At 40.7% G+C, this 20,051-nt stretch overlaps 1 protein-coding gene across 1 annotated transcript in view; it reads left to right on the top strand.

Annotated features, from left to right (window-relative positions):
- The window catches only part of atrnl1b (attractin-like 1b), a 126,874-nt gene that overhangs the window by 24,989 nt on the left and 81,834 nt on the right, over window positions 1-20,051 (top strand). Inside the window, exons 12-17 of the mRNA XM_034708010.1 lie at window positions 2,077-2,291; window positions 2,427-2,545; window positions 2,711-2,843; window positions 7,309-7,496; window positions 17,721-17,934; window positions 18,034-18,225. Coding sequence (XP_034563901.1) covers window positions 2,077-2,291; window positions 2,427-2,545; window positions 2,711-2,843; window positions 7,309-7,496; window positions 17,721-17,934; window positions 18,034-18,225 — 1,061 coding nt within the window. The remainder of the gene's footprint in view (window positions 1-2,076; window positions 2,292-2,426; window positions 2,546-2,710; window positions 2,844-7,308; window positions 7,497-17,720; window positions 17,935-18,033; window positions 18,226-20,051) is intronic.

The following is a 20,051-nucleotide window of genomic DNA, read 5'->3' as shown; positions in this document are numbered from 1 at the left end:
ACATCTCGTGACCCTCCATTGGTGTCTCGCGACCCCTCAGGGGGTCCCGAACCACAATTTGGGAACCCCTGTTTTAAGGCATTGATCTTTGATTTTGCCTAATTTCAGTTCTTGAGCATGACTGTCAACTGATGCTCATGCTCAAAACATATATCATATATCAAGAAAATATCATTAAAGGAATCTTTATTGATATCTACAGTAATATAAAACACCATGATGATAATGATAAGGGTAATTTCCCCGGATAAAACTAGTTATGTTGCTTTTAACACCTTTTGATTTGAATGAAACTGATTCCAGCATCTTTTAGGTTGAAGTGTTACATTAGATTAAATAAGAAATGTGTAAATTAAGCACTTGAGGTACCAATATCTTACATTAATACTATCAAAATTCAAATAACCCGTAGATTAATAGTTATAGGTGCCATTCGTCTCAGTTTAAAAACATCCATATCTTCACCCTATTAAGTCATTTTTTTTTAAGTTTTTGGGAAAACACAAAAAACCTTACCAAATGTAGAGCATATGATATTTATTAATCATTTCAATCAAAAAGGCCTTGACAGTGGATGACTGTTGACATACAGAGAACGTTGTGTGTCAATTATGTAACATTAAAGAATAAAGTGACTTAGGCCAATTTTCGAACATTCTAGTGTCACTTAGGCAACTTTAAACCTGGCTTAAACTGCCCTTTCATTCCATAGTGCAAACTCTAAACTGAAATTACCCTGAGTTAAATTAAACAAATTTCAGGTAAATCAAATTGGTCAGGAGGCAGTCCTTTTCCTCACTTCTCCAGGTCTTCTTTGCTGGGTTTTTATTGAACTTAACCCATTTCAAACATTCAGTTTTGACAACTTTTTGAAACCTGACTATTAACTGTCCGTTAATTCCATAAAGCAAACTCAACAAATGTCAGGTCAATCAAACACTGAGGATGCACGTCGCTCTCCTCACTTGTCCAGCTCTTCTTTGCTGGGTTTTTGTACCTATCCCAGTACTATTCAGTTTATCCCCTGAATCTTCATTCTCTGTCATCTTGATTTGCCTAACTATGTGGCAAATTGTCAAAGAAGTGATGACACTCGACGGGCATCACCTGTTTCATGGACTGAAGGTCCTGGAACTTCCTCACTTTGATTGGCAGAGCAAGAATCATTTTTACAGCTTCTTCTGCACTATAGATTCGGTTGCTTCTTGAAGCAGCTGCCATCATGAAAGCTTGTTAAATTGCCAAAGTCAGACATTTTATCCTAAAGAATCATTTTTTTTTACTTAGGACAAGAATAAAATGGCCTAAGTCACCCTCTTGACATAGGCTATTGTCCTATAGGGCATAAAGAGCATAAACCTTTCAACTAAGGATTAAGGCGATTTTACCGGATGTGGACAGAATTATCAAGAGATGATTTAAGCCAAAAACTCGTTTTCGTAAAAAAATGACGCAGGCCATTATTTTAATAGGGTGACGATATGCAGCTTCTAAGGCTCTCAGTTGGACATCAGCTCTGGTAATGGGCGTTCTCCGTAATAAACCCTCCCCTGTCTTTTTAAAAAGGTTTCTTTGTGGAGTACATATAAGATTCTCTCTGTTTGTATTTCTAAGACAGTCTTTTTGGGCTTCTTCACTGTGACACCATATTTCTCAGCTGCTTGACAGTTGTTTAATGACTTTACTTTGATAATCATTATTTTAAAAATCAGCATCATGACTCACTTATTCATCTAGCCCTGCTTTAGAATAACTTGGCCTACTTCTGATTCACTCTGTTCTGGACAATTGCTGTGTCTCTCCATCTTTAACCCCCCCCGGTACTGTAGTTGTGAGTAATGGTTGGCGTTAGTCATGTAGTCATGAGGCGTACAGATAAATGGTGCAGTCCACTGCTGTGAACAAATATTGGCAGTCCAAAGTAACAATCCCACTTTTTCTTGTGTACACAAATAAGAAAACCTCTGTCTTATATTTGAGTCATTTTACATTCTACACTGCGGTTATAAAAACAGTTATCTTCTTTTTCTTTTGATCCTCTTTGTTTAAACTCTGCTCCTCTGTTTCCTCTTCCAGGTCCATGTATGTGTTTGGGGGCTTCTCCGGCATGCTGCTCAACGATGTGCTTGTTTACCGACCCCCCAGCTGCCATGCTTTCTTGGCAGAGGAGGGGTGTGTGAAAGCTGGGCCAGGGGTCCGCTGCATCTGGAGCGGGAGCCGCTGTCTCCCTTGGGAACCGAGCATGGCTAATGGAAGCCTCAACCCTGCCCCCTTCTGCCCCCCTAAAGCTGGTGAGACAAAACACTCACTTCTTTGATCACTTTCCAGAGCTCTTTTTTCGTCTGGTTGATTTCTCCTTTCCTAATCTGCAAAATAATTTCTGTTGACTGATAAATAAATACTCTTTCCCCTTTTGGATTATTTAGTCACAGTGGATGAGCGGTGCTACCGCTTTTCAGACTGCGCCAGCTGTACAGCCAACACCAACGGGTGCCAGTGGTGTGATGACAAGAAGTGCATCTCTGCCTCCAGCAACTGCACCTCTGTGAGTGATCCAACAGGGGGCACCAGAGCACTTCTAGTCTTGTGTTCACTCACACAGAAACACTGAATCCAACACTTCGTATTAGATTTCTCCTTAGTTTAACACGGTCCTGTTTTTCTTTACTTTAAAGCCTATGTTAATTTTCCTTCTTTCCTCTCTCTGTAGAATGTGAGGAACTTCACCGAGTGTCCAGTGAGGAACGAGCAGGTGTGCAGCAAGCTCGCAAACTGCAAGAGCTGCTCCCTGAACCTCAACTGTCATTGGGACCAGAATCAGTCAGAGTGCCATGCTTTACCTGGTGAGAGAGACACTGCATCACACACTAAAGTTTCCTTTCAATATATAACACACACCGTCTTATTTAAGCCTTCAGGATCTGAAGGGAATACTTAAAGAGACTACCTCGCAGGGTTTCTACTATGTACTGTACATCTGATTCTAAACACACCATCTGGTATTTGCAGAGACGTTCTCTCAAGATGTCACCCTGATGTTGTTTATCAGATCTGACAGTGTATTTACTTTTCGTCTCCACCTCTCTCCTCCTCTCTCACTCTCTCTCTCTTTCTCTGACTCTGGCTGAATCTGAGGAATCTGTGCTGTCACTTTATCCATAATTTTCAGTTCATGACATCTTGTCGCCTAAAGGCTTGTTGGAGCAGAGGGAACTGCAACTCATATGTGTGTGTGTGTGTGTGTGTGTGTGTGTGTGTCTGATGCCTGGAAGGGAGTCTTGGCATGGTACACGCGTACACACGCACACACATGCACACGCACGCACACGCACACACACAAAAGCATATAACACGTAATCAGAGATATGTGTGCTCACATGCACACAAACACCTTTTATTTAAACCAGCATTTTTTAATATTAATTTCTCTCCTAGGACTCAAACCATCTCCCCAAAGCAGGTCACACATCCGCTAAATCTGTTTCACCTTAACACACACACACACCATCAAACACACACACACACACACACACACACACACACACACACACACACACACACACACACACACACACACACACACGCACGCAATTTAAGTCTTCAATTTTAGCCCCCCCTAGAGAAAAAGCAGACTTCAAGCTGCTCTTGCTGCTGGCTGTGTTTGTTTATGGGTTCCGTCCCTCTGTGTTGTTCAGCATTTAACCACTGCTCTTTTTTAGTGTGGCCCAAGTGTATATTAAAAAAAAAGTATGTAATGATAATATAAAACTAACATGACAAGGTGGGTAAGCCTAAAAAGAGTTATCACTCAAGGCTGCAGCTCCCTTCAGCTTTGTGTTTCAGCTCATTGTTTAGCTGTCAGGCGAACTACAGTTTATGTTACTCCTCCAGTTCTCTCTCACCTCTCTTATGGTGTTGTTTTTGTCTGCAGCAGGGAACTTTTTCTATTTGTTTCTATTTGTTACACTCTTTCTGTATTGGGTTTTCAGATGTTTTGAAGAGTTACACGGCAAGCTTCTATGTGGATAAACAAAGCTGTACATCTAGTGCTTCAAAACAAATAGATTAAAATAGAGAAAAGTAGCACACCCTGACTTAACAACAGGTTAAAAATATATATATTGTCCTGTAAAGTACTACCAGGGTGCCTTTCAGAGTAGAGAGCAGGATGAGACGAGTAGTTACCTGAGTTTTACTACAAAGGACTGAAAATTACTTCTACTGAACTTATTTATTTAGCACCTTTCATACACAAAGCATGCAGCCCAAAGTCCTTCAACATAAAATTTAAAAAGTAGATAGTATGTCATTTGAATAAATAATAAAAAATCAATACAGTAAAACCAGTAAGTGAAATAAATTCAGTAAAATAGATTTGAATAAAAAAAAGTAAATACCAAAAAATATAATTATATATAAAGTAGGGATGCACGATATTGGATTTTTTTGCCGATATCTGATATGCCGATATTTTACAACTAATTTAGCCGATTACCGATATTGATATTTTTTTCCGCACAACTAATTGCAGAGATCCTCAATTCCCTTCTGTATTGGAATTAGCATACAGTATTATTATAAACAAAATTAATCCAAAAAGATACGTCCTACTTAAAACTTTGATGATGCTCTCCCTGAGACAATCATATCAAAACCCACAACCAGGGCAAATTTGGCCAATTTCACATTTGTCATAGTAAGTAAACCTAACCTCTGTTCACAGGGAACATGTGAAAAGTGCAACTCTACAGCAATTAAACCCAAATTAAATAAAATGGTTTACTCTTTGACAGTAAATGTGCCTAAATTAGTCAGCTACATGTACCTTACAGACTGCTGCTTAAATTCAAATTTAACTTAAAACATGAGCCCAACATGTGTGCAGCAGCCCATTATTTTATCGGTTAATTATATCGACGGATATCAGCGTTGGCCGATATCCGTTAGGTCATTTTAAAGCCAATATCGGCCGATACCAATAATGTGCCGATAATATTGTGCATCCCTAATATAAAGTCAATTAAAACTTTGACTAAACCCTTAAAGCTGGGGTTGGTAGTCTCGGAAAACTAGCATGAATTTGAATGTAGCATGTCCTCAGGACTCCGTCTAACCCCTCCCCTCCTCCCTCGGAGCTCCTCCAAAACGACGCCCCCCCCCCCCCCCCCCCCCCCCACTCATATTTGCAAGCGCCGCTGACTTGCGACCATATGATTGTGGCTGATTCAAAACCGGTCCTCACCAAAACATTATCATAGTGAAAGTTAAAAACACAAGCAAACATGGCTGCTGTTAGTACTCACAACTGTCATGCTAGCATTATCCAGTTGTACCAGTGACACGATATCAGGAGAAAAGTTATAACACATATAATACTGTAACAGCTCCACTGTTTGTTAAACGTGTTCAGTGTAGATGTTCTTAATTCCTACAGTGTTGACAGTTAGTGAAGGCATCAGGAGAGGTGTAGAGAGTGCGAGCTGGAGAGAGGAGAGACAAGAGGAGAAGTGTATCATTCATTCAAACATTGATTGTTGCTTTGTTGGTTGGCGTGATCACGGCTGACAGTGACTGGTTAGTAAAATTCAACGTGTTCACGAATCGGCTCGTCATCCCTACAGCGTCCAGACGGACGCTACAATACATATATATTTTCTGTAGGACTTACTAAATGTCATTAATTCTTATGCTTGTCAGAGCCCCCATGGTAGACTCTGATCCGGACTACAGTCATGAGCAAAGCACCTCATCGGGTCAGAGGGGACAGGCCCGGGGTCGAGTGAGAGGGGCAGTAAATAGAGTCAGGGGAAGCAGAGGCAGGAGACAAGTGTATCTAAATCTGATTACCAACCCCAGCTTTAAATCACTCTGAATTTTATAAATATGTTATTCATATAATAATCTCTCAGCTGTGTTAGTATTGATATTTTTGGGGTTATGGCTTTAAGTGTATAGAGACAGGGAGACACAGACAGACATGGCTGCCCAGAGAGGAGCGTCTATGTGCTCACTGCTCTACAGGGGACATAGAGACAGAGATGCACTTCCTCCTCCACTGCAGCAAGTTCTCTATTCTAAGAGATTCCCACTACAGGGACGTTACTAAAATGGTACCAAACTTCCCAACATTAACCCCAGAGGAGAAACTGTCAGTTCTCCTGGGGGAAGGGTCAGCAGCTCCTCTGGCTGCTAAATATGTGTCTGCCTGTCACAGCCTGAGGGATGCACCATCCCATGGTGTTTGATGTTGGGTGGAGGTTTTGTGAGCGCGCCACATCGGTTGAGGACATTGACATATGCTGTATGGGTGACACCATCGTTCATTAATGCATATAAAATATGTAATATATGGTTGATATGTATGTGATGAATATAATATGTAATGAATATGGTGTGTGATTAATGTATATATGGTGAGTGTAGTGTGTTGTGAAAATATATAATGTACTGTATGAATTTATGTGCTTTGGCAATAACATCTCATTGTTCATGCCAATAAAGCAAATTTGAATTTGAATTTGAAGTGGATAGAGAAGGAAACTGAGAGGGACTATACCCTCAACTTTTGAATACCTAGATCAGACCAGGTTTGGTAATGTCACCGATAATGGGTGAAAAGGCTTTATCCGAGGCTGTCTAAAACCCAAAGTGATGTCTGAAGTGATTCCAAACTGCTGTGTTATGGGTAGTGGAAAGTGTGGGCCAGTAATGGGGGAGTGAGCTGGGAAGACAAAAAAACTGGTGTATCTGATGCAGAAAATCTCTCTATTTTGCAAACAGTACTGAATGTTCATAAAATTAGACGCCCAAGCTAGTCTCTAGTGAGAAGTGCACTCTAAGTGGTCAGCACCAAACATCAGAAAAACAAGTTAGGTCAGGGGGTCAACTTTGTCCCTCTTGCTAAAAGAAGACACATGGACCAGGTTTGCAGAAACACATCTTTAAATTTATGATGATTTTGCTTGGTAACTTCTTAATTTGCAATCAGGCAACTGTTTACTATCAAGTTCACTACATCAATTAAATCAGAGCTTTATGTCAGCTCCCAAGTGCCTGCACAATCAATTATTGCAGCTTAATGATTTAATTTTCCTATAATAGGGAACATCTGTCCCTGACTTTGTGTGATATGATTGGGGTTAAAGCATTAGGCAGTGTAGTAATGGACTTGCCCTACTGGGTCTGACTTTACACCAGTTTTTGACCCAGTCCTGACTTTTTTGCGACACTTAAAGTAGTTTCACATATTAAAGCCACTTTTTTATCATCTTGGCCTGTGCTTACTCCTCCTCCAATCACCCCCTACAGCTCAGCAGTGCAGTGAAGGCTGGAGCCAGGTGGGAGAGGCCTGCCTGAGGATCAACTCCAGCCGGGAGAGTTACGACAACGCCCAACACTACTGCAAGAACCTCAACGGGAACATCGCTTCACTCACCACCTCTAAGCAAGTCGACTTTGTGCTGGAGGAGCTGAAGAAGCTGCAGCAACACGGCAAGGTACACAAAAACAAGTAGATTAATGAAACTACAACGCCGCTGATGTTTGTAAAAGTCTAGAGTGACATTATTGACAGACGGAAACAGGAAGTCAGTCTGAGTTTCTCCCGATCTATTTCTTCACTTGTGTGTATAACCCTGCTTTCGGTCTGATTAAAGCGTGTGTAATTTTGTCTTCCAACTGTTTCTCATCAAATTGTTTCCCACTTGGCAGCGCCACAAACAACACGGTTTGTTTCTGACTACGATGCAGTTCCAAGAAGAAAAAACAATGCCGGGCGTCAGTGTCTGAGAAAGTGCGCCTGATGAATCAGACTGTGATAATCACGCTTCACTTAGTTTTGTTTTCGCCGTGTTTGATTTATTTGATCCCTTGTAACACAGTCACAGATTCTCCGCTCTCATTTTATTTAACAAACCAGGGCCAGACGACAGGCTGTCTGTAGGAACAATCACAAGCACTTAGGGAATCGAAGACACTGGCTGCTGCTGCTGAGTCTGGTGGGCTTGTAGTTTTCTCTTTGGTTTGAGAACATTTCAATACTTTTGCTTGAAAGGATGCATACTTAAAGTTATATATCCAAGCTACACCATATGAATAAATTAACAGAAATATTTGTTGAAAATTTAAACTTGTGCTGCAAGTGCTTTTAGCAGCCAGTAAAACATCAATCACCAGAAGGTGGCTCAAACCAGCAGCACCAACAGTGGATGACTGGTTTGGAATCATTTTGGAAACATTTAAAATGGAGAAGTTGACTTACTCTCTGAGGATCCAAAAGGAAACATTTTATCAAATTTGGAATAAGTGGATTCAATTTATAACCCCAGTGCGAGCGGATTTTGTATGACTCCACCAACAAGGTATTAGCCCTCCCCCTCCTTAGAGAATAAAACATAAAGGTATCTTCCCTAGTTCTTATGTAAATAGTTATATATCTTTGTGTAAAGGATGTATGCAGGGAAATGAGTGACTGACTGAAGAGATGAGGATTAATGTATATGTATGTGTTTGAATTTTAAAGGTGACATATCATGCAAAATTGACTTTTTAATGGTTCTTTACCTGAAATATGTTTCCCTGGCATGTCTACAAACCCCCCGAGAATGAAAAAAATCCATTCTGCCCCTGTTTTGATTTCTCCACCTTTCTGTAAATGTGTGTGAAACGAGCCGTTTCAGACTTCCGTGTTTTTGTTACGTAACAACAATATCCGGTCTGTCACGGAGTCAGAGCTCGGAGCTTGTTCAGCCCATAGACTGTATAAAATAATACTGAACCCCCCCTCCGTTTTTCATTACCTGCACAAATGTGTGCTAACAAGGAGCTTAGGAGGGAGGCATGCTAGTTGTAGGCTGTCTTAATAAACACAAAGGTCGGTTTTACTCCCCACGTCTGCAGATTTGAAGATCTAGTGGATGATTTTTATTTATCATGGATAAGTGCTAGCGCTAGTTAGCATAGCTACATAGCTACATGTTCGTAGCTGTAGCTGTGTACCAAGACACACGTCGACATACTGACAAATAAAACAACAAGAAACACAGAATCTGTGACCAATCCTTCAGAAAAGGTCCCGCTGCCTTTCTGGCAGAGGTCGGTTTTACTCCCCACGTCTGCAGATTTGAAGATCTAGTGGATGATTTTTATTTATCATGGATAAGTGCTAGCGCTAGTTAGCATAGCCACATAGCTACATGTTCATAGCTGTAGCTGTAGCTGTGTACCAAGACACACGTCGACATACTGACAAATAAAACAACAAGAAACACTAAATCTGTGACCAATCCTTCATAAAAGGTCCTGCTGCCTTTCTGGTAGAGGTCGGTTTTACTCCCCACGCCTGCAGATTTGAAGATCTAGTGGATGATTTTTATTTATCATGGATACGTGCTAGCGCTAGTTAGCATAGCCACATAGCTACATGTTCGTAGCTGTGTACCAAGACACACGTCTACATACTGATAAATAAAACAACAAGAAACACTAAATCTGTGACCAATCCTTCAGAAAGGTCCTGCTACAGGCGCCTCTCCGTCAGGATCAGATTCTGGATCAGATTCAGAGGGTTGAAGTAACGTGATCTCTGAGCAGCCGTGTATATTCAGCCAACATGTAAACATTAGATCAACGTGCTGGAAAGCCGAGGCACATCCACTTCCGGAGGGGGCGTGGTCAAAGGGAAAACAGAGTGTTCTGAGGAGGACTGAAGAAGAGGGCTTTTCAGGCATGCCAAAATCTGATTTCAAAGTGTTTTTTTGAGCATAAACTTTAAAGACATGTTTTGGGGACCCCTTAGACCAATATATATTGATGAAAAAAGCGTGATATGTCACCTTTAAGAGTATAAATGAATGCATTCAACTGGAAAGATGGAGGACAGAAACATTTCAGGACTGAGTGGCTATGTGGACATACTTTTTCTCTCTATGCATATGCATATAAAAGACTGGAAAAGGATGAATACAATTTTCCAAGTGTTGTAAATTTTGTATTGTTACCCTTTCCAAATAATAATACAAAGAAAAAAAGAAAAAATTTAAACTTGTGACGCTGGTGCAATTCACGAACACTGGATTGTGGCCTCTAATAGCAGCAAATAATGGGCTTCATTTTCCCCCTGCTGTCTGCTCCGTCATAAGATCCAGTCCACAAAGCATACTGTGTGTAACCACGCTCAACTGCACCTTATTGCAGCTGGCTGGTTCAAGAAACTCTGAGTTGTGTTTTTAAAGGATGAAGGGAGGCTTGTTTGAATCTTCAGACCACCACTTTTTTGAAATTCTTTATTTTTGTTGGTGGACAGCAGTTTGTTATACAGAGCATTGACATACACAAGAGAGAATAATGTTAATGTCCTCTGCAGTCCTCTGTTTTTAAAGATTATTAAAACTAAATACAACCTGGGGGAGACAATATGTAAACACTAGAGTGAGCCAGAAACATTTCAGGGAGAGATAAGTGACAGAAAGTCACACACAAAAAAACAAATAAACATGTAATTAGCTAAGACAAGACAGCGTCACCAGGTCCTTGAATGGTATCATCCACAAAATCTGTCTGTAGGGGTTTTACATACTTAGTCCACTTGGTCCAGAGTTTAATAAAGGCATCTTTCTGAAGTTGTAAACAGAAAGTAATCCTTTCCATAACATAAATATCATTTACTCAGGGTTCCCACACGTCCTGGAAAACCTGGAAAACAGTTGACCAGTTTTCCAGTACTGGAAAACACCTGGAAAATGGGAGGACAAGTAAAATGTCCTGGAAAATCACATAAAGTCCTGGAAAATGATTCCAACATGGCTGCGTGCGACCTGACCCTATTAACAAAACACATCCCCATTCATTGAAAGTTGAGTGCACACTGTGCTGGAAAAGACAGCAACACTGCGCAACTTTTTTCACATCTTTTCTCCTTCACTTCATAATCATGCATTCACAGAAAACGGGGGTATATTGTTTATGTTTTATGGTACATTAACCTTGTAGAGTGCTCTTTTGATTCAAAGAGTCTTATATTTAAGTTATAGTGTGACCAGTGGAGTCGGGGAGAGAGCTTGGGGGTCTGTGCCTCACAACTTTCTCTGCAGGCTGAGAACTCAATTACCGTACTCTAGCTCAGTTGTTCTCAAAGTGGGGTCCTGGGACCCCTGGGGGTCCGGGAACCATAGCATGGGGTCAGTGAAATAATTTGAATACATTTCTAATAAATTATAAAATTGTGCTGTCATTACAAAACAGCATATACACCATTGTTATGATACCATTTGGTGGCGCGAAGGGATATGTGAGTCTTGCTACTGTTAATTTTCTGAAAGCGTTTAAGATCAATTACTTGAAAAGTATAAATGCTGTCATGTTGAGTCCACAAGGAATGAAATGACCCTCTGTTTTAAAGTATACAAGTGGTATTTACTTGATTCAAATTGAAGTGTTATCTGTTTATCACTATGGTACAGGTCTGAAGTATTTACATTGATACGTTTTACAATACAAATAGTTCCAAGGGCAACTAAGAGTGCAAATGGTAGTAAGCATGTGCTTTAGTGATGGGAAGTTGGGCTCTTTTCAGAGAGCCGGCTCTTTTGACTCGGCCCTCAAAGAAGAGCCGGCTCTTTCGACTCCCGAATGGCTCTTAATTTAGGATCTTTTGTAGCCGTATGTTTTACCTTAACTTTGCAAAAACTAATGGTTTATGTGTTGAAAACCCTTTTACATACAGTGTTTTTATGAGAAGCCTTATAATTGCCCAATTGTGTGCATTTATTCTGTTACAAAATCATTCTCACCCTGATCCTAGGGTTATGATTAGGGTTAGGGTTGTGATTAGCATTAGGGTTATGATTAGGGTTAGGGTTAGGATTATGATTAGGGTTAGGATTAGGGTTAGAGTTATGATTAGGGTTAGGATTAGGATTAGGATTAGGGTTAGGGTTAGGATTATGATTAGGGTTAGGATTAGGGTTAGGGTTAGGGTTGTGATTAGGGTTAGGGTTATGATTAGGGTTATGATTAGGGTTAGGGTTATGATTAGGGTTAGGGTTATGATTAGGGTTAGGGTAAGGGTTAGGGTTTAGGGTTAGGGTTAGGGTTATGATTAGGGTTAGGGTTAGGGTTAGGGTTATGATTAGGGTTAGGGTTAGGATTAGGGTTAGGGTTATGATTAGGGTTAGGGTTAGGATTAGGGTTAGGGTTAGGGTTAGGGTTGTGATTAGGGTTAGGGTTTAGGGTTAGGGTTAGGGTTATGATTAGGGTTAGGGTTAGGATTAGGGTTAGGGTTGTGATTAGGGTTAGGGTTAGGGTTGTGATTAGGGTTAGGATTAGGGTTAGGGTTAGGGTTATGGTTAGGGTTATGATTAGGGTTAGGATTAGGGTTAGGGTTAGGGTTAGGGTTGTGATTAGGGTTAGGTTTTAGGGTTAGGGTTAGGGTTATGATTAGGGTTAGGGTTAGGATTAGGGTTAGGGTTGTGATTAGGGTTAGGGTTAGGGTTGTGATTAGGGTTAGGATTAGGGTTAGGATTAGGGTTAGGGTTAGGATTAGGGTTAGGATTAGGGTTAGGATTAGGATTAGGGTTTAGGGTTAGGGTTAGGGTTAGGGTTAGAGTTAGGATTAGGGTTAGGGTTAGGGTTATGATTAGGGTTAGGGTTAGGATTAGGATTAGGGTTATGATTAGGGTTAGGGTTAGGGTTATGATTAGGGTTAGGGTTAGGATTAGGGTTTAGGGTTAGGGTTAGGGTTATGATTAGGGTTAGGGTTAGGATTAGGGTTATGATTAGGGTTAGGGTTAGGATTAGGCTTAGGGTTAGGGTTAGGATTAGGGTTAGGGTTAGGGTTATGATTAGGGTTAGGGTTAGGATTAGGGTTAGGATTAGGGTTAGGGTTAGGGTTAGGGTTTAGGGTTAGGGTTATGATTAGGGTTAGGGTTAGGATTAGGGTTAGGGTTGTGATTAGGGTTAGGGTTAGGGTTAGGGTTAGGATTAGGGTTAGGGTTAGGGTTAGGATTAGGGTTAGGGTTATGATTAGGGTTAGGATTAGGGTTAGGGTTAGGGTTAGGGTTAGGGTTATGATTAGGGTTAGGATTAGGGTTTAGGGTTAGGGTTAGGGTTAGGATTAGGATTAGGGTTAGGATTAGGATTAGGGTTAGGGTTAGGGTTAGGGTGAGGGTTATGGTTGCAACAAGAACTAAACTTCAGCAAACAGAACCAGAACCAAACTCAAGCAAACAGAACCAAACAAAACCAGAACCCATCCAGAACCCTACCAGAACTGTACCAGAACCGAACCAGAACCGAACCAGAACCTAAATAGAACTGAACCAGAACCGAACCGAACCGAACCAGAACCATACCAAAACTGTACCAGAACCGAACCAGAACTGAACCGAACCAGAACCGAACCAGAACAGAACCAGAACAGAACCAGAACCGAACCAGAACCGTACCAGAAACATACCAGAACTGTACCAGAACCGAACCAGAACCGAACTAGAACTGAACCAGAACCGAACCAGAACCATACCAAAACTCTACCAGAACCGAACCAGAACCGAACCAGAACCGTACCAGAACCATACAAGAACTGTACCAGAACCGAACCAGATCGAACTACAACTGAACCAGAACCGAACCGAACCAGAACCATACCAAAACTGTACCAGAACCGAACCAGAACAGAACCGAACCAGAACCGAACCAGAACCAGAACCGAACCAGAACCGTACCAGAACAGTACCAGAACAGTACCAGAACAGTACCAGAACAGTACCCGAACCGAACCAGAACCGAATGCAAGCAAACAGAACGGGAACCAGAACCAAACTCAAGCAAACAGAACCAGAACCAAACTCAACCAAACCCAACCAGAACCCAACCAGAACTGAACCAGAACCGAACCAGAATCGCACCAGAACCATACCAGAACTGACGAGAACAGAACCGGAACAGAACCGAACCGAACCGAACTAGTACTGTACCAGAACCGTACCAGAACCGAACTCAAGCAAACAGATCCTGAACCAGAACCGAACTCAAGCAAACAGATCCTGAACCAGAACCGAACTCAAGCAAACCGAACCAGACCCATACCAGAACCGAACCAGAACAGAACCGAACAGAACAGAACCGTACCGTACCAGAACAGTACCAGAACCGTACCAGAACAGAACGAGAACCGTACCAGAACCGAACTCAAGCAAACAGAACCGGAACCAGAACCAAACTCAACCAAACAGAACCAGAACCAAACTCAACCAAACCCAACCAGAACCCAACGAGAACCCTTGCTCTAGCTAGTAGGAGTGCAAACTCCCGATAGTGAAAACAAACAGAACAAAAAGAGCGACACAGCTGCACAGAAACTCCACGTTGTAGACATCGCTGATCATAATAGACATCGCCACGCAGGAAGACAGTTTACATTTTTTTAAATCTCTGAGAAATCTTCAAATACAGAGTGCGTCTTTACACTGGTGCGATTTTTTTCAGTTTACGACATGTGACATTTGCTTTGTTTTATATTGACCGCTTAGCAGGATGAATATCATGATTAAGCAGGTATATTTTGAGTTGAGTTGAGTTGAGTTGAGAAACATTTGTGGCCATTTTTGTCATTCAGTTCTATTTAGGTCATTATTGCACTGATCCTCTGATCATTATTATTATTTAATTATTTCAATAAGGCAGCTTCCTGATTCCTTTGCAGGCTCTTTTGTTTTTTTCTTAGCTCATATTATTTTTGAGAAAAGAGAAAGCTGAGATGTTGCCCATCATTGTTACTTGGTTGCACTAATAAAGTGAAGTGCTGTACATCTGTGGTTGCATTATTCTATTATCAATTTGCCATAATTTTTAAGTATGTAAGAGATGATTTCATTAATAGCCATAGACTACATGTCTTTCAATGTAGACTTCCACTGAGAGGAACATAGTAGACTATTTAGGAACTAAATTAGGAACTAAATTTAGACTGTCATACCAGCTTGATCATCAATGAAAATGTCCTTGAAAAGAGTGGGAACCCTGTTTACTATATTAATCCACTCCTGTATTGTGAGAGGTTCAGGAAGCAACCAGCACCTCGTAATGGCTTTTTTTTTACAAACACAACTCAAAATGGCGAACAGGTAGTTTCATCCAGACCACCACTTTAAAGCTGGACAGGACTCTAGAGCCACAAGTAAATGTAACATACAATTACACAAGTGAGCAAGTGGGACAATATGTAACACATAACCTGGTACATGTGCTTTTAATATTCACGCACTAACACACCCGTGATGTTTTGAAGTTTCTTGCAGTTTGCACTTGTTTTGGGTCTAACTGTGGATCTCTGGTCTCTGCTTCCCAGAGTTTTGAAGGTTTCAGATCTGTAAGGATGGGAGCTCACAACAAATTAATGAAGTAAATAGAATGTCAAAAATATATGTAATTACTGAAATACAAGTAAAAACAAGGCTCTACCAAAAAAAAGGAACACTTAATCTGAGTTGTGTGTCAACAAAACTATCTAAAATGATATTAAAATTCTTGAGAAAGTGTCCTTAGTTTTTTTCTATAACACAAGCATCCTGTGACTGACGCACTCCCCTCACTGTGAAGGAGAGTGACGCACTACGCTGCATGTTCATGACCTTGCCTCAACAGAAAGAGTCAGAGTGTGTCTATCAGAATTTTCTCCGGTTCGTCAAGCGAATTCAATATTTCCTTTTCATGACTGTGACCTCCATTTTTGCTAAGCTGGTCTATGACCTTAACATATTGGCCTTAGCGCAACAGTGCTCAGCATGGCACTGAAAGCCCCTCTTATTCATGCGCTTACTCACAAGTGTGTAAACTTCTGTATTATTGTAACTGGCAATCAACATTTAACATACAGTATATGCTCATTCGATGAGGAATTTGACCTCCCCGCTGCTCCAAGACAACTCACAAGCAAGCGGCAACCTCCGGTCTAAAAATATGAGTCCTGAATCTATTTTGACCGTAGACTGTATATTATAATACAAAGAGGCTGCATTCGTGAGAACTTTTCCCGCATTTCAACAGCTTTTGTAACCACAATAACCGGCTGCAAGTCGCATGGTTACTGGGTCACTCTTCAAACCAAAACACCAGTTTCCCACTATGCAAAATACGACCAGTAGGCATGGCATTTGTCTATCTACGCAGTGGGAGGCTGTGATGTCATGACGTAACCATACTGGTGTATGCTCTGGCCCGTTTTGCAATATTATACTGTGAACCAAATTGCAAAAATGTATAATTTTTTTTCATCAAAGTAAGTAAGTAAGTAAGTAAGATTTATTTATTTATTTATAGAGCACCTCTCAAGAACAGAGGTCACAAGGTGCTTTACAACAATAGAAAAACATTAAAAGGCAAAACAGAGATTGCAAATACAGACAAAAACATGACATAAAAACAGACAGATTAAACAAGTCTAAACAGATAGGTCTTCAACTTCTTTTTGAACCTGTCGACAGCGTCCGCAGTTCTCAGTTCTAGAGGGAGACTGTTCCAGAGTTTAGGACCAACAACCTGGAAAGCAGAGTCTCCTTTAGTTTTTAACCTGGTACGAGGCACAACCAATAAATCCTGATCAGAGGGCCTCATAGTCCTGCTGGAGTTATAAGGCTTCAGAAGCTCCCTAATGTAGACTGGAGCCTGACCATCGAGCACTATGTACACAACAACAAGAATTTTAAACTGGATCCTACATTCAACTGGAAGCCAGTGCAAAGAAATGAGGATTGTTGTAACATGAGATCTCCTAGATGATTTGGTCAACGGCTTAGCAGCAGCATTTTGGACCACTTGTAGGCGGTTCAGGGATGCATTGCTAAGACATGTAAAGACCAAAGCAAACGTTTGAAAAAAGCCTAAAAAAACCTAAAAAAGCCTAAAAAAAACCCCAATCATAAACATGTTAAAAAAAAAGTCAAACCAAAGCAAGAGAAAAACTAATAACAATTCCAAAACAAATTACCTTAGGTAAGATATGAGCTTCCAGCCTGTGTGTTGTCAGGTTTGAGTCATGACAGATGTGGTTTACAATTCACAGTTTATAACGACTTCCTCTTTGCAGCGAGCTTGATAAATGCTTAATAAAAATGATGCAGACATTTCTGTACTACCAGCAAAGCATGACAATGACAGTCATCTGAATATGAGTCGAAATCTGGGTTTGTTTCAAAGCAGGGTTTCATGTACAAGGACCATCCTGCTGTTTTTGATGCATTACAACGTAAAATTAGAAACCGTCTGTCCAGGACACGAAGTTTTCCTCTTGAATTGTAATTAGTCAATGCTGTTAACAGCATAATAATTCAAGTCTCTTCATCTTTAATGGAAAATGTTGTGCAAACACTCACTTTCTCATCTGGCCACAGCCACATAGCCACTTTGCACGGACAAAAAATGGTGTGACCTATTGATGAGTTTCTGCCTGTTTTCATAAGTACATCATTTGAACTCGGTCTGTCTGGCCGAAACTGGCTTGTTTGTTTTCTAACATGCCATTTGGCATCATTTTCCTCAGGGCAAATAACTCATCACACCTGTGAAATTATTTTTATTTGAAGTTTAATGGCATTCCTGGTTCCTGTATGTAAATTCAGGAGCCATTCAGACCTCAGATATCGTCATGTAGCAGAAGAAGAGGCACAGACATTTTTAATCTTACATCCAGCAGAGCGTGTAACTTGTTTTCTGTGTCTCCACAGCGGCTGTCTCCCTGGGTGGGCCTGAGGAAAATCAACGTGTCGTACTGGGGCTGGGAGGACATGACCCCCTTCACCAACAACAGCCTGCGCTGGTTGCCTGGCGAGCCCAGCGACTCTGGTTTCTGTGCGTACCTGGAGGAGCCTCAGGTGTCCGGCCTCAGAGCCAATCCATGCACTGCGACCGCGCATGGCCTCATCTGTGAGAAAGCAACTGGTGAGAGCTCTAGTCTACATGATTTATTTACAACATTCATTTGTTATCTGTTTTTTTTTTAACAAAAACAATCATTCCTTCTTTTCCTTCAATGTTTAGGAAACCCCAATCAGAGTACCCGTCCGTCCTGTAAGAAGCCGTGCTCGCTACACACCAACTGTGCAAACTGCACCAGTCAGGCCACAGAGTGTATGTGGTGCGGCAGTGCTCAGCGCTGCGTAGACTCCACTGCCTATGTCATCTCTTTTCCTTATGGCCAGTGTCTGGAGTGGCAGACTGGAGAGTGTTTGGGTAAGTGTCTCCAGCTGAACTCAATCTAAATAAGGCTGCTTTGTTTATATCGTTTGGCATTATGGTGGCTGGCATTAAGCTCTCACAGATTGGCTTCTGTAAGGAGTCAATATTAATCACTGAGAGAAGGGGGGGGGGGGGGGGGGGGGGAGAGATTTAACCGCTTTAAGTGGAAGTTGTTTGTGTCTGAGGGAAAATAGTATTAGTTCACTGTAATTGGCTTTCAAAGGTGTTTTTGGTTTGTAACGGTCAATTACTCTCACATATAGTCGACCTAACTGTGTGATTTCCCTGCTGACCGTGCTGCAAATGGACCCTTTACTGTTAGCTGGCTTAAAGAGGTTTAAAGACGCACCAGGCTTAAAGAACTGTTAGTGACAACCCTTCAAATAACTTCACTTTGACTGAGAAGAGGACTCAAAATAATTTAGTTGTCTTGACATTGGAGCGTGAGATTTTTGGAATCAGGTGACTTTGTACTAATACAGATGTGTCAGACCCAAGCGGCAAGTGGTCTCTTTTTTTTAATGTAGAAAGTTCAGTGAACATGGCTTAATGGTACTTTAACTTGTTCTCTATAACATGAATACTTCCTAACAAAGAAGAAATAAAGAGACCCTTAAAAGGCAGACAACATCACAGCTCCCTAAAAGAGAAGCCAAAAAAAAGTGGGCCCTCATACTGATTGGCTAAAGCAGGCGTTCCCAAACTTTTCAGCCCACGACCCCCAAAATATCGGTGCCAAAGACTCGCGACCCCCACTGTCCCTCAGAGTGATTTAATGTGGCTTAATTTAGCTGGTCTGCAGAAATTTACCCTAGTCATCTGGCAAAAAGAAAGGCAGAAAACTCATTACATTTCTTTATTTTCAAGGTTTTATTTCAAGTTTAGCTACTATTTTTGTCGATATTTTTTACTATATAAAATTTACTATTTTTAAATAATTTTTCATCATTTAACTTTTTTTTATTGCATTTTTTCAGTATTTCTTTGTTCACCACAAGTTTACAAATTATATATAAGTAATACAAAACCAACAAAGAGAAGAAAAAATAATTTTAAAACGTTTACAAAATTGATAATAAACAAATAATAATAATTTACAGTACAAAGAAAACGGAAAATAAACATAAGAAAACAAGGTAAATAAACAAAAATAAATAATAATAATAATAATAATAATAATAAATATTATTAGATAACTTTAAAAAAAACATTTTTGAAGACATCTCACGACCCCCCCCATTTGTCTCTCGTGACCCCCCCAGGGGGTCCTGACCCACACTTTGGGAACCCCGAGGCTAAAGAATAAGTCAGAAGGCCTGCCTTCTCCATACTAACAGATCGGACATGTGTTAAACTATTAAATCAAGATACATGTAAGCAGAACATTCTCAAACATGGTTTCCATCTTCAAAGTTAGCTCTTATCATGCTGATTTACATCCAAGTGTTTTTGTTTTGATAAATGTGGTTGTCTTTTTTAAAGTTATATTTTTTGCCATTTTCTCCTTTATTGGATAGGAAAGCTGGAGTGAAACTGTAAACGTTGGGAGTAGAGATTAGGGGAAGACGTGCAGCAAATTGTAGAGGCTGGGACTCAAACCTGCGACCGCTGCGATGTGGACTGTAGTCTCTGTATATGGGGCACAAGCTTAGACTGCTAGGCCAACGGTGCCCTGAAAAATGTAGTTTTGATAAGTTATTAGATGCTTTAAAATGGCTTTAACACCATGATTATGGAAGTAAATCAGTCTTATCAGATTTTATTTTTTTTAAGCATTGAATTTCTAGCACTGAAGTTTTTTTTTGCATTGAAATTGTGCA

The sequence above is a fragment of the Notolabrus celidotus genome, chromosome 18 (assembly GCF_009762535.1).
Source record: "Notolabrus celidotus isolate fNotCel1 chromosome 18, fNotCel1.pri, whole genome shotgun sequence".
NCBI classification, from domain to species: domain Eukaryota; kingdom Metazoa; phylum Chordata; class Actinopteri; order Labriformes; family Labridae; genus Notolabrus; species Notolabrus celidotus.
This window is presented reverse-complemented; position numbering and strand designations above follow the sequence as displayed.